At 35.3% G+C, this 15,810-nt stretch overlaps 1 protein-coding gene across 1 annotated transcript in view; it reads left to right on the top strand.

The window, feature by feature from the left end:
- Nucleotides 1-15,810, top strand: part of AGMO (alkylglycerol monooxygenase) — a 310,594-nt gene that overhangs the window by 142,464 nt on the left and 152,320 nt on the right. The window contains exons 5-6 of the mRNA XM_074266588.1: nucleotides 3,478-3,573; nucleotides 13,957-14,023. Of these exons, the coding sequence (XP_074122689.1) occupies nucleotides 3,478-3,573; nucleotides 13,957-14,023 (163 nt within the window). The remainder of the gene's footprint in view (nucleotides 1-3,477; nucleotides 3,574-13,956; nucleotides 14,024-15,810) is intronic.

Below are 15,810 nucleotides of genomic sequence, written 5' to 3'. Positions count from 1 at the left end.
CATCTCTCTGGGCCTCAGTTTCCTTAACTATTAAACAAAAGTGTTGGGCCTTATGCCCTCTGAGGTTACTTATATCTCTAAACCAACCTTCCTCTATTTCTATTACCCATAAAATAGAAGAAATTAGTGTATAAACTTTGCCATAGCCAGTGATTTTATTACCACTATTCTTGTTCGACTACAATCACTTTAAAGATCCTTTGTTGGATCCTTATGAAGGCACTACCCACCAGTCTAGATCACCCTAGCAGATAGACTGTCTCAGTTTTTGAGTTTTCTCCCCCCAAAACTAAAAAAAAAATCATCACTTGGCAACAAAACTTCTAGTAATGAGCTTCTTTAAATATAGCTAGGGTGGTCTTCCAAATGGTGAACACACAATACATTTCTACTCTTTTTTTTTTTCTTTGAGGCTGGGGTTAAGTGACTTACCTAGGGTCACACAGCCAGTGTGTTAAGTGTCTGAGACCAGATTTGAACTCGGGTCCTCCTGACTTCAGGGATGGGGCTCTATCCACTGTGCCACCTAGCTGCCCCCCACAATACATTTCTAAAAGGAACTCTAGGTTTTTCCAGCTGTGGAGAACTTGACAGAGATGGTACTGGTGTAGCACAGGCAGGGTTCCTACAGCACTATAATGAGACATCTGGGGAGGATCATATCAGAAACCCTTCCCTAATCCTGAGCTCAATGATTACATCTGCTGCTCTTTGGGTTGGGACAGCATAAAAATAATGGTATTTCCCTTTTAAAGTACAAATGCAGGAGAGAATTTTAAAATATTATTCAAGAGAGAAAGGTTCTATTATGTGACAAGGTAGTCTAATGGATAATGCTCTGTCTTGGGGGCTTCCAGACTTGGTTTGGAACCAAGTTCCAAATGCTAAATTAGACTTTTTGAGGTATTAAAGCCATGCTCATTTACGTGACCATCCTTATTTCCCTCATTTGTCTTCACTGTGTGTGCAGTTAAGAATTTGGACTTCACGTTTGACAAGATTTCACAAAAGCAAATGATCCTATTGCTCTCAAGTTAGTCAATTTAATTCATTAATCTTGTCTACTTTAAATATACCATAAATAGGCCCAAAAGGGAGTCCCAAAATGATTTCACTGTCACAGATTGAGGAAGTGAAACAGTTATATAAACTTGACATTTTTCCTTCTTTTTTGATGGCATCTGACTCTAGGCACATTAGCCAACCCAATTGTCTGGCGATACTATCTGCTCTTCAATAATATATTCAGGAAGGGATCAAATCATGTAAGGACTTCCAATATTTATTGTGTGTTAATGGAAACTACATAAAATGATTGGGCCAAATGTCTTTTGGGGTGGCCATAGGCCAAAGAAATGACTTGAATTTTTTATATAATGATGTAAGGAATACAATAAATACAAAGTGAGCTGACAACATTCAGAACGTTTGCCTCCTGGGTTCCTTGTCTTCTGCTCAGAGCCAAGGGAGATATAAAGTTTATATAAGAAATGGTCTCTGCCTTTATGGAATTCTTGAGGTCATCAATGAAGATGGAAAAAGGAAAGACACATAAATCAGCCGCTTCTTATGCAAAAAAGGAGTTACAGGAAATCCTTGAAATGACATTTTGCCTAATTGCAGACAAATAACTTGAAACAAGTTCAAGGGTATTTTTTTTTTTCTCCAAGGCAGAAGTGACCTTAGAGATTGGCTTTGTGATGGTTGAGCTTTTCTGAATTAGGTGCACTGGGTTCCATTTAAATGAAGAAAGTGGAAGTCATGCTGTTTCTTCCTCTCCTGTTCTTATGGAGTTTTTCATTTAATAAAATATTTCCTGCCAACATACAGTAATTCTAGAAGGATCAAAGTAATTAGAAGAAAACATTAGCTTCTGTTTACTTGTGGATGCAAACCAGCCCTGTGGTCAGAGCAGAAGTTGTTTTCCCAAAGGCGCAAGCATTTCCTTCTGTTGGAAAATGCAGCCCTGGAAGATTTTGCTTCCACCAGAGCTCCAAGATTGCTGACACTCTTCTGATTGTTGTTGTTTTCTGTTTGCTTTTCCCTAAGTGGTTTTCATGGCTGCTGGTTGTTCATCCTTGTTTTGGAGGAGAACCAATGGCATCACAAGTGGTGTCTATGGGTCATGGTACCTATATGTGGTCATTGTTGCCAAGGCGTCATCTGAAATAGGCGTTCCTTTTTCCTAGAGCAGGAAAGGATCTTAGATCTCATCTAATGACTCCCTCATTTTAGGGATAAGAAACCTGAACTCTAAGGAGCGGGATGACCAGCAATACAGAGATGTGAATTTAGGCCCCTTGAATCCAAATCTTATCCTCTGTAGACCACACTGCTCTGTCCCTTTCCTTCTTTGCATAGGTGAGTGTGGATGTACAGGTACATGCAAACTGGTGTGTATCCTTATGCCAAGTGGAGAAATAGAGAGAGGGAGCAAGCAGTGAAGAGGAGAGAGAAAGAGAGAAAGACACACACACAGAGAAACAGAGACAGAGAGAAACAGAGAGAGAGGCAGAGTTAGAGATAGAAACAAAGACAGAGAAAGAAGAAAGAGGAGAGACACAGAGACACACAGAAACTGAAGCAGAGAGACACAAAGACAAACACACAAACACATAGACACATAGACACATATATACAGAAAGAGAGACAGTGACAGAAGAAGAGCCAGAGACGAGACAGAGATGAAGAGACATAGAGAGACAGAGAGATAGAGAGAGACAGAGAGACAGAGAAACACAGAGAGACAGAGACAAAGAGAGACAGAGTCAGAGAAAAAGAAATAAAGAAAGAGTTAAAGAAGGAGAAAGGGAGAGATGAGGAACTCTCTCAACTTGAACAACTATAATAAATAGAATTTAACTTTTATAAATCTGGATCTTGGGAGTAACAAGAGCTGAGTTCAAATCCAAACTCAGTCATATACTATGTCACCTTTGGCAGGCCTTCTAATTTTGGGAGTCTTCTGTTCACACATCTGTAAATGAGCGATTTGTCTAGTTTCCTGGATCTCTATCAGGTCTTGTTCATTCAATCAACAAGTAATTATTAAATAGTTTGCTATTAGATCCCCTTTGTGTAAAGCTTAGCTGACTATCTATCGACCTGTCTTTGTAGAAAAAAGAACATTCAGAGAAAATTTCCCTCTGGAAAGGAAGCATGTTCTCAGCTTCCCAAGGTTAACAGGCTAACACAGGGAGTGTGCTATGTCAACACACAGGATTCAATTCTTTAAAAGACTGTCAGCAGACTGCGTTTTCCGCATAGCTTTAACCTCATTACAGAATGGAAAACAAATGTCACAAAATCCAAAATGGCTAAGAAATGCATAAGATTTTTTTTTTAACTATACATGCCTGAAACATCCACTCAGACTGCAGTCACTAATATTTCTTCATGTTTATTTCCATTGAAGGGATTATTTTCAGTTCTTCTTTTTTAATTGTCTTTTTGCTTTTTTTTTTTTTCTTTGGTCAGATCTTTTACTGTCCCCTGGCACTCATCATCCCTCCTCCGATGTATGCTGTCCATCTCGAGCTCAATCTTCTCTACCAGTTTTGGATACACACTGAGGTAAATACTGTTTTTAAATCCTCTACCTAAACAGCTGGCCTGAGGCAATGTCCTGGAAATCTGCTAGCAACTGATTTATTGTGTAAGAAAAATCTTTGTCTGCTTTCTTTAAGGAAAAACAGCTGTTCATTTTTATTTCTCTTGCAGAATATATATTGCTAAGTTTATAAGAAGCAATGAGGCCAGTTGGTCCCAATTAAATAAAACCATTTTTGAACTATAAAGTATCAAAACATTTTAATACCAAATTTTAATATGAGCGTATGTTGTACTATATAGCTTAATAAGCACAGTGAGAGGAAGGATGCTGAAATTCCTTTAATCCTAGAGATAGACCAATTAGAAATATCTTGATATCCAAGGAGAATCTTTAATCAGAAGTCTAATGGTTTGAGGAAACGGCAAGCAGAAAATTGGAAGCATTTCAATGATACTATTATGAAGAATTCAGAATTTTCTATTTGTGTTGTCTATAAACAATAATCATGCTTATGGGTGAACATTATATAAATGTTATACACATCCGAAAATTCAGTTTGGGACTAACATATGTAAAAAATTGTAATCCTAAAGCTTTTACGTTGGGGTGAGTTGGTAAGCACTACAGAGTCAATAATGCTTGGTGTATAAAAAATCCTCTGGATAAAATGACAAATAAATGATTACAAAAGGAAGGGTGCAAACTTTCTGTTTTATACACCCATGGACAAATACAAGGAGACACCGTTTTGGTTTTTTTTGTTTGTTTTTTTGTTTTTTATACTATTGCTATTTATTGGAGGAAAAAATTGGAGATTCATTGAGATTTCCTATGTCAGGTGCAGAAGGCTTATTAGACAACATAATTTCAGAGAAGATAATTTTCCACAGTGCTTATAAGTGCCCAAACTCTTGGATCACTGGGACTTTTGGTATTTCTAGTTACAGCAGAGGTTAAAATTTTGGACATTTTTGGACATTTTATTAAAAAGAGAATACGTCTTTTTGTTGTTTAGTCATTTGAGTCTGCCCCATTTGGGGTTTTCTTGGCAAAAATGATTGAGTGATTTGCCACTTTCTTCTTCAAGTCATGAGGAACCTGAATCAGAGTGAAGTAATTTGGCCAGGATCACACAGTTAATAACTGAGGCTGAACTTGAACTCGGCTTCTTCTGAATCCAGGCCCAAAGCTCTATCCATTGCATCACCTATCTGTTCTGAATGTGAATGTATATGATTTTGTCCTGAGTGGTCTTTTGACTTTTTTCTTTTTTATATGACTCTTTAATTTTTTTTTTTGCAGAAATTAGGTTCCAATAAAATCATTTTGAGGAGGGAATCATAATCATAACTGACATTGATTTAGACTTAATATTTATCGTAGGATTTATATTTGATTTTATCCTCATAACAGTCCTGAGATTATTATTCCCATTAGCTATATGAGGAAATGGAACATCAGGGAGTAGAAATGATTTGTTCCTAGTTACATAGCTGATAGGTAACATAGGAAGAATTTGAATCCAGATATTCTTTCTTTATTTTAAAAATGGTTTTCCGGTGGTATTTTTACATAACTTTTTACTTTTTCAAATATCTATATAGTTTTCAACATTCATTTTTGTATTCCAAATTTTTCTCCCACTCTCCCCCATCTTCCTCCTCTAGACAGCAAGTAATCCAATATAGGATAAACAGGATCTATATCTTCTGATTCTCAATTCTAAATTCTGTTCACTCTGCCCTGAATTATTTATTCTCTTTCCTAATTTGGTCCTAAAAATCTTTACTTGATTCTGTTCTTTGTCTAATTTTTTTTTAATTAGCACAGAATCCCTTCATTTGAATTTATTATCTTCTTGAGACTTCAAAGAACTTTGAATTATATTTCATGATATTTTCCTTACAATGATAAATGATAAAATTTTCCTTAAATGATAAAATGCTTATAATTAATCCAGCAGACAGATGCTTTGTAGGTCATTCAATTTTGTAGCTGTGACTAGATTGTGATAAAACATAGGAAATTATCATTTGGATTTTACCAAGTTAGTCAGGAATTGCTGGGCAATATCATTAATATTGATTTTTAATTTTCAGCTTATTTGACTTAGTTTTGCTAATTGGAGAGGATGTCCAAGTATTTATCTATTTCCTGATCTGTTGAAATTTTCAAGTTGAGAAATTTCTGATGGAAGTAACAAAACTTTCTGTCTAATTTACAATTAAAATGGGGTTTTAAATTAGTCAGTCTGAGAATTTAAAGGTGAATGAATAGTAAATGAAGAACTTATGGAAAGTATGGATCATCAGAGAATCCAATATAAAGAATTGAGAATCCACACCTTTATCAGAGAAACTTGCTGTATTTTTTCTTCCAGTTAATAATGGAAAATCAAAATTATCTATTATCAAATCTTTGAGGTACTCAGACATTGCATCAAATGTTCTTGGAATCACAAGAATTCCTGTACCTTATAGAATTTGTTTTTCCTCAGTCTCAGGAGGCAACAACGAGGAACATAGAGAGGAAGGACATTCTAGCTCTAACCCTAATTCTGCTTCTGACTCTACCCATAGCACATTTCAAAGGAATTATTGGGTTTAATATAATGAAATGTCCATGTGATACCTTAAAAATTATTTTTGTGTAATGGATCATATGTTAATGTAATTACTTTTATAAATTACATTTCATAGATATTCCTTCAGCTTAAGCTTGAGGCAATTCCAGAAGACTCCAACTATTAATATTAATAGTATCTTAATAGGTTACAAAACACTCTAAGGACATGAATGCACTTAATAACATCCCCCTGAGGTGGTTGCTATAGGGATGGTAATCCTTCTTTTCAATTTTTTTTGCTCCTCTTTTTTAATATCAAATTTAACACACATTAGTTAAACATCAATTAAATGTTGGTTAGTTGGAAGACATTGAGAGTCAGAAAAGCTTAATGACTGTCATGGATCACCGACTGTGCTAGAAATTTCAGAGGGCAGATTCAAATCCATATCTCTCTTGCTAGCAAGGACTGTCTTATTCTTGCTGTAAAATATTGGGTCTTATCCATTAAGCAAATCTGATAATTTTAAAGTGAGTAGAGTTTTCTGGCTTTTCTTCTTCCTTCCTTTATTCTTTTTCTTATTCTCCTATCCTATTGCAAAATTCTGAAAAAGTTCTGTTCTTAATCCTCCTGTTGGATTTCTCAATCTTTTCTCCCTTGTAGATCTAATTTGACCCAGTGCTTGTCAAGATCACCTTTATGCCAAGTCATCCCCAAAGTTCTATTTGTCAATTTGACTTCTTTCGGAAACTCCAGAAACACATCACTAATGTCTAGTGACCCAGTTTGACATAGTTTGAGGATAAAGGATATTTCTTGACATATAAAGACTTTATGACATTGAGTAGGTTGCTTAACATCTCAGTGCCCCCAGGAAAGAATCGACAATTATATGCTTCTTTTAAATGACCAATTTTCATGAATTTTCACCAATGGAATTTCCTTAGTTTGTGTTCCTTTTGTTGATAACAGTATGCATCTGTGCAAAAGGGCCAAACACTGCATTTCATTAAAAAGTGAAAAGAAGATTTCACATCTCCTTGAAAACTCAAATTCAGTATTTATGTTCTTTTCTTAAAAATGATTCTTATCCATCTTTTTAGAAGTACAAACTGAAGTATATTCCATTGGAATGGCCTCTCTTTCTTGATCCTCTCATTGATAGCTCATGCAACTAGAAATGATGAAGACTGATCTTCAACATAATATATGACTAACAGAGTTTCTCACCTCCTTTGTTTAATATATAAGCATTCCCTAGCCCCATTCTTTATTCAAGCTAGGCTTCCCTCCCAGGTTCTTTAGTAGGATTTCATCAGAACAAGACTCCCTAGGACACTCTTTATGATCCCAACAGTTTGATCCCTCTAGATTGTTTTATTTTCAAATTATAAATATTATTTTTTGAGTCTGTAGTGTGGAAATTTGGCTACCTCCGCATTAGATACTTACTGAAGTAGAAAACTGCCTAATCAGATAAGAAAACATTTGGTGGTGAATAAGTCAGTCTTCATGAAGGATTTCAAAGTGCGAAACTCCACAGATGAGGGCCTATCCAAGGAGGTCTGCTTTCCCCTGCTGCCCCATAGAGTAATCAGATGGTCAATATGGCTGCAGTAGCCATCTGTAAAAACACCAGGACATGTTGTCATGAATTAACTCGGCAGCTCTAGTGGGGAATGTAATTAAGATTTTATTTTTACATTTCCTTACCAGATGGCCCCAAAGATAAATTCATCCTCAAATGTCTACATTGATTAAGATTTGGTAAAGGCAACTGTTTGTTGTTTTAGGGACAACCAATTCAGAAAATGAACTCAAATTACTTTTCTCTGTTTATGGTATCCATGCGCTTCATCACAATCTTGAGACAATTAAATAAAGAACAATTATAGATTTAAAACAAGAAGAAAGGTATATTCTTTAATAATCTTGCTACCATCTGGACAGTTTTCATTCCATTCTATGGCATGTTAAGACTTTATTCTTTGGTGGTGACAAAAATTGCTACTCAAGATTTAATGTTTACATAGAATTTGGTGGGTTTCTTTATTCTGATTATTTTTTTTAAAGATATTGGATTAGTGCAGATACCAGAATAGAAAACTTCCTCCTAATGCTAATAGAGACCATAACATAGATTCTTGTGATCATGGGCCAGCAAAGAAGCTGAGGTTGGAAGGCATTCTTGAACCATCATTTGGCATTGCAACTTTTGGGAAAACCTTCTATTCTTCCAATAATTTTCTATACATCAAGAAAAGATTCTATGTTCTGTAGTAATCCCAATGAATAGATGAGTTGTTAAGTGAATAACAAACAGTTCTTTGCATTACTTCTTCACCCCCCAACTCCAATCCCACAAGAAAATCTGTTTCCTGTTTTACACCAAAGCTAAGGATTATCATTAACACTTAATCTAAATTCACAATGGATTTTAAAATATTATTATGGATCAATTGATCTCTTGTTTGACTTTTTTTTTGTATCAGTTCTTGCAAGTCTTACGGTGTTTCTCACATTAATAATCCACTCATTGATATATCATAATTTGAGCTATTCTAAAAACACTATTAACTACTAACATGCAATTTTCAACCTCTAAGGAATTCCATTGGGAAGTTCAAGAGTATGAAGTCAAGTATATTTGACTTATTGATATAAGAATTATTTGTGAGTATGGAAAATCCCATCTAGTTTTCAGAAATATGAAAAATAGGACTCTGCTTTTCCACTCGCTGCCCCATTCCACTTTAACAGTATAACTTACTTGAAGACCTGTCTAAAGCCCTTATATTGGTTTTATTGTGAGTGGGAAGAGAAAAGAAAGGAAACTGTGACCTTTTTCACATCCCAGAAACAGAACAGAATAGAATATTCTAATATATAATTTTATCATACATGTCAAATTTTTGAAGTCAGACATGAAGCAAGATTGTCTTAATAACCAGATCAAATAAATTTAGGTAAAATTAAATATAATGCAAGTTATAGCAAGTATAGGAACACCAGCAAATTGCTAATGAAATGAAAAACACTTACAAGCCTCAGGGCTTAGATTTTAAGCAACCTGACATAGTGTAAGTTGTTAATATATATATTTTATATAATATATTATATATATATATATATATTTGCTGTTGTTGTTTTTGTTTTGTTTTGTTTTGTGTTTTTTTTTTTTTGTTTGTTTTTGTGATGGGGCTGGTGGGGCTGATGATGAGTCCTTTATTTCTGAAGATAACCACAACATTGGGAAGGTGATGACATCACATATCAATAAATTAGATTTGTGTGAGATGGCTGCACTATCCTTTGAACACTGTCCATTTTCTCAACAAGATGGAATGGGAGTAGAATATAGTTTTTTGACTTAATATCTACACTTGAATTTAAATCCTGGTTCACTGACTTCCAGAAAAGGAACACGATAAAAACATTATTTAACTAGGAATCAGCAAGACCTAAGTACAAATAGTACATCTACTCATTTGTGAACTGTGTTATTCTCATCCAAGTAACATAGTTGTTTTGGTGTTCCATGTCCTCATCTGTAAAATGGGTATGTTAACACCTACAGTGATTAACTCCTAGTGTTACTGGGAGATTCAAATAAAATGCCATATGTAATATGTGTTAACTTTAGAACCCTATAAAAGCTCAGGTGTATTGATTTATTAGGCATGTGACCATGAATAAATTACTTAACCCCTCTGGGTTAAATTCCCTTATCTACAAAATTGAAAGAGTTAAAAGATGGTTCCTGAGGCCATAGAATCACATATAAGTTTTCTTAAATAAACTTAAATAGACTATTTTTTTTAATGAAGAGATCAAACTCTAGGATATCTTACTGTTTTATTAAAACTCTTCCAAACTCCTTTCACATTATTATCCATAGGAGAGACAAGGTGACAGGAATTAAGATTGTAACTGATATAGTGCTTTCTTTCTTTGTATCTCTGTTTCTATCTCTCCTCTTTTCTTCCTCTATCCTTCTCTATCTATCTGTCACTCTTTCATAAGCAGGGATCTTTAAAAAATACATAGAGAGACTTTATAGGACTGCAGTTGAAATAATTTCTCGGGTTTAGAGGCAAAGGAATCTTAGAAAATAGAACTTCAGGACTTCCTATTTTAGCATTTACAGATTTTTGGGAGTATCTTTAATACTTTTATTACTGTATTGCAATAGAATTATTTTCCTTTATAACCCTATGAATTATATTTTATACATTTAAAAGTAGAATGCACTAGACTATCCAAGGGGTCCATGATGAAATAAAAGGTTAAGATCCTATTGTTTTAGAGATGAAAAACTGACCCCCTCCTTCTATGAAAAAGGGCAATTGAAGTTTGGGTAATTTAAGTGATTTGTCCAATGTCACAAAAGCCGTGCCAGAGAACTCTATCTCCAAACCCATTACTCTTTCCACTGGACTCCCTTGTCTAAATAACCTCCCTGACAACAAATTATTCAAGATCCATGTGGGTCCTGGTCAAATTGCTGCATTTATAAGGCCACCTTTCAATTTCCTCTTTAAAATTCTATTGTGTTAACTTCGAAACAACATCTCACCTTTAAAGAAGAAGGATTTTGGGCTTGAGGGATTCTTACTGTGAGGGGTTTCAGTATTGACTCATTCTTCCCCCACAAGGGTCTCAAACTTGAAGATGCAGGGAGATCTGACCAGGAAATTAGAATGTGGAGGTCTATGTTATATTTGGCTCAGGAAGAAAAAAAAAAACCCTAACTCCAGGTCTAGTATCACCAGTGCTTAATCCTTCAGGAGTGTAAAGATTTTCTTTGGGGTAAAGAAAGATTAAGATGTTTAAAAAATAATACACAGCCTAGCTTGCAGTCATCTGAATGTACTTGCCTCAATACTGCTTTCATTGTGACTGCAACACACCCACCCTTTCTCATCATCTGAAATACATCTGGGCTGAAGAAGCTTGTTGGCTATGTCCTCCCTCCAGCCACCCCCTTTCTTCTTTGTTGTTTGTTTTTGGAACACATGTTGGACTGGGGAGGGGCAAACAAGGATAAAACCATTTGCTTTTTGCCCATCTGAACCATTGTCAGAGATTCAATGAATTTAGTAGAGATTCATTTTTTAATATTTCAATATATTTTTTGGTGAAAGATGCCCATTTTAATTGCATTCATCTTTCCATCTCTTCTTCTTCATCTAGTATTTGTCTATAAATTAAAAGGCTGTGTGGTATAATGGAAGTTTATTGAGATTCTATCAGTGTTATTCTTTGTATTTCAAACATCTACTATAGTGCCTTACAAATAGTTGGAAACTTAATAAGTTTCTCTTGACTGATGATTGTTTGAAAATGGGGTTCATCCTATATCTTATCAGTTATTTTTTCCAATCACTTCATGTTTTGTTGGGGAAAATCTCTTTTTTATAATTTCAGAATGGGAGATGAAATTCAGTCAGAAAGAGGTGTTATCGTATGTAGTAAATAGGGATTTACGATTGTCAAAACACTTTTGCAGTGATTTTCTCACTTGACCTTCTCAATCTTCAGTAATAATCTACTCTTGAATATTGGGGTGAGCTTGAGTCGGGTCCAAACACGATATAAAGACTTTAAGTCTGAGCCTGGGAATGGCCTGTATGTTTGTCATCCAGGGACCAGTCTAGTCTGTATATCAAAGGTTCATCATCTGGGGGTGGGAGGCTGGGAGAGGTCGGTCACAAGACAACAAATCTTTTGACCGCACCACCTCTTGAAGACAATGAATCAAATTACTGACAGATGTGATTGCTAAATTGTTGTCCATTATATTTTAAGGTTACATAAAATAGAAGAGGAATCAAACACGTCTAACCCCCTGTTATCTCACAAGCCCTAGACAATGAGACTATGCTTCCCATCTCAGTCAGCCACCCCCAACTCCCATTCCCTGACCCAGTCACCTTGCTCTACCTTTCATAGAATTATTTTTCACTTCTTTTTGGGGGCTCTTTAGTTTACTTCTACCTTTACTTCTAGGAACTACATATAAGTCGATAGTCTTATATCTGACTTCCAGACTCAAACTTGCTTCCCTGGAAACTACTCTATCATAGAATTTGGCCCTACTTATAAGAATATTAATAACTCCATGATGGTAGAGGTTGTTTATTAATGGAGGGCCATATTCAGCTAACACATCCATAGATACTTTAGGCAAAGAAGACCATTATTTCAGTAACCCTGACAACATATCATTAATTCAAGACTGAAAATGGGCTTGGCAAAAAGTAAAGAAAATATGTACTAGAGTGAGGAAAACATTGTACTTGGAGTCTAGATACCTGTTTTCAAGTCTTGATAAGTGTGGCCACTGGAAGCTGTAGGAAAATATCTTAACCTCTCTATGTATCTCCATTTTTACCAATGGATAAGATTACAAATCTTGGTCTAGCCTTGAGTTTGCTAGAATGTTTGATGCCAGGGGTGGAAATAAACCAACAGTAAGCATTCATTGAGCAAATACAATATGCCGATCTTGTTCCAGGAGCTGGAGAAATGAACACTAGCTCTTGCCATAAAGAAACTTCTCTTCTATGATGATAGTATTGCTCACAACTATGGAATTAGTTTAGATTTTGGAATTAGTTAGAATTAGAGTCTTAGGAGGAAAGTTTCCATCTTACTACAAGGCTTTGCCACAAATTCTCAAAGGGAAATGAACATTTCTCCTTCATAATATATCACTACCATTTTATCAAGTGATTAAGAGAAGGTGACTAGCAAGATAATGAGGGGTTTGATACAATGCATGGAAAATGTATTATGTATTGGCAAGCTTAAGGGAATCAATGGGGATGTTTACTAAAGGAGAAGGCAAGGGAATTTTGATCTGACTGAAAGCATCACAGATCAAATACTACATGGAGGATAAAAATGCAAAACTTATCATTTATTTACTTTAAAAATTCTGATGTATGAACAGAGTGAGGGGTTCATGGAGACAGCAATTTTCATAGGATAGCTCTATTCAATTCCCATATGTCAATACTGACCTCAGCAAAATCTGAGGATATCTGAATGGGAAGGATGCCAGTGTGTACCTAGCCCAGCTTGTGCTGAGCTAAGAAACTCTTCTAAATTCCATTCAAGAAAGTAGGTAGCAGGATGATGAAAGGGGGAAAGCATGGACTCTGAGATAGAAGGAAAACACCTTTGGTCACATGCTCACTTTGTGACCTTGACAAGTCACGTAATGTAACTTCTCTTAGGCTCAGTTTCCTCATCCGAAAAAAGAAAGGAATAATAACAACTTTTTAATCAGATTGTTGTGAAGAACAAATAAGCTAATGCTAAATGGAAAATGGAAAATGTTTTGTCAGACTTTCATAGAGCTATACAAACACTGGTTATCAGCATCATCTCCATTATTATTATTATTATTTTTTACAACATCATCTTATGTTTTTCCTTGAACATTCCCAGGAAAGAGGAGCCTCCTTCCATTCCTTCCATGTCTCTCCCTCCCCTAACCCCAAGGCAATCCTTTGCCTTTGAGATAATTCTAAATAGAGGAAGATTTTTTTTTTTAAATAAGTCCCTAATTTCCCTTTTTCCCCACTGTCAGCCAATTTTCCCTCTTCATCCCTTGGACATCAAGAAGAACAACCAATCTCTCCTTCATGTGATGACTCTAGAAAAGACAGAATCATTTCCTTGGAATCTCATTGTATATGTAGCCAGGTTTGAATTTGCACTAAATCCAGTGGATTTTCTTCAATGACATCGTCATTTACATACGTACAATTGTGTTTTTAAAGTGCCTTTTGAACTACTCTGATTGTCATCACACTTTCCTTTCAAATAGATCATTGAAAACCTTGGACCTTTGGAACTTATTCTCAACACTCCAAGCCATCATCGGGTTCATCACGGTAAGTAAACATGGTGGGTCTGTGTCATTGTTGTTTCAACTTGTACTCATACTTTTATTGCCAGTCCTTTATCTTATTTTATTAGAATGCAGCTGTCAAATCAGAGCACTATATTAAGAAGCCCAATTCTTACTGGTTTGTCTGGTTTGACCTTATCACTTCGCCATGTAAGACATTTGTTTACCTTCTCCTCTTGGGCACCTCCCTCCAGTCTAAGTGAGGAGAAAAAATGGATTAAGTAGCCTCTGGAAGGATTTTCCTAATAGTATGCAGTGACCCAAACCCTTGCCAAAGACCATTTTAGTGTCTGCTCACACAGGGATGGGAGGACTTCTGAGCAATCTGGTTCCAGCATGTTCTCTGCCACTTTACAGCACTCCTCTCCCCACCAGGCAGTTCCATTTAGGCCATATGTGAACATGTGAATGACTCTTATCTCCAACAGCTTCACTTATTCAACCAAGAGGAACTTTCTTAGACTTCCTCTGCTACTAATGCTATCTGGCTACTTTGTGATTAAGTATGTTTTCTTCTCCTGAGACAACACATAGGAATCTATCTACATATAAATATATAGACATATATATATATATATATATATATATATATATATATATATATATATATATATATATATATATATATATATATATAAATATCTATGTATAGATAAATAGCTATGTATAGATAGATAACTATATATAGATAGATATTGATAGATAAATACTCCCAACATGGTGAACCCTTATGCTATCTAAAAACAATGTGCCCAAAAAAGACATGCTTGTAACTCGGAATGACTTTAATGCCAGGATAGGCTATGAGACATAGCACGGAGGGCTTGGGAGGAATAGAGTTAGAAATGACAAACGCAATGGTCACCTATTATTGAAGATTTGTGCATCTCATGACCTTCTCCTCACCAAAACTGCTTCCCAGTTACCCAAATGTAATAAAGCTTTACAGATATACACTTACAGCAAAAAATGACGTTTAATAAGCTATATTACTGTAAGAAGAGACAAACAGAATGTGAGTGACAAAGGTGATGTATAGTGCAGAATGCTGGACCAATAATAGACTTATCCTATCCAAGGTAAAATTCATATTTGACAAAAGAGTTCAAATCTGGTCTCAGACCAGAAAAAAAAAATCAAAACAACAACTCTCAAGATCTCTCTGAAGTACTTTGGAATTAATGATTAAACATGGAAACACTGGTACAGGATCGCCCATATCAAAGATTCTGTGCTCCATGAGTAAAGCAGAATTGTAATAACTCCAAAGACCTGAGATATGCATATTTGGAGCTATCTTCATTCTAAATATTCACATGAATTATTTGTGCCTGATCTGAGCTAAAGTCTTCCATGCTCCTACTGGTCTGAATCAGGCATTCTGGATGCATTGTACTTTGACTCAGTGAATACACTGAAGTCAGTTTTGGTTCTCTCTAAGCACTAAGGACAAAAACCAATAGGGCTAAGTAAATTTCCAATTCATATTCCAATAAAGACAAACTTCTACTTTAAAAAATTCTTTGGATATTTAGATACTTTTGAAAAAAAAGATTATTCTAAGATTCATTAACGTCCATGGCCCAAGAATAAAAAGCCTTAAAAGCAAAGGAGGAAAAAATACACAATAATCTCATTAGACTTAAATAAAAAGAAAAAACAAGAGAAAAAGAGAGATAGGAAACCATGAGTCTATACATTACAAATAGAAATTCAGTGCAGTATACTGAAATTGGATGTGAACCAAGAGTCTTGAAGCTGGAACTTATC

This window comes from Sminthopsis crassicaudata, chromosome 5, assembly GCF_048593235.1.
Source record: "Sminthopsis crassicaudata isolate SCR6 chromosome 5, ASM4859323v1, whole genome shotgun sequence".
In the NCBI taxonomy this organism is placed as follows: domain Eukaryota; kingdom Metazoa; phylum Chordata; class Mammalia; order Dasyuromorphia; family Dasyuridae; genus Sminthopsis; species Sminthopsis crassicaudata.
This window is presented reverse-complemented; position numbering and strand designations above follow the sequence as displayed.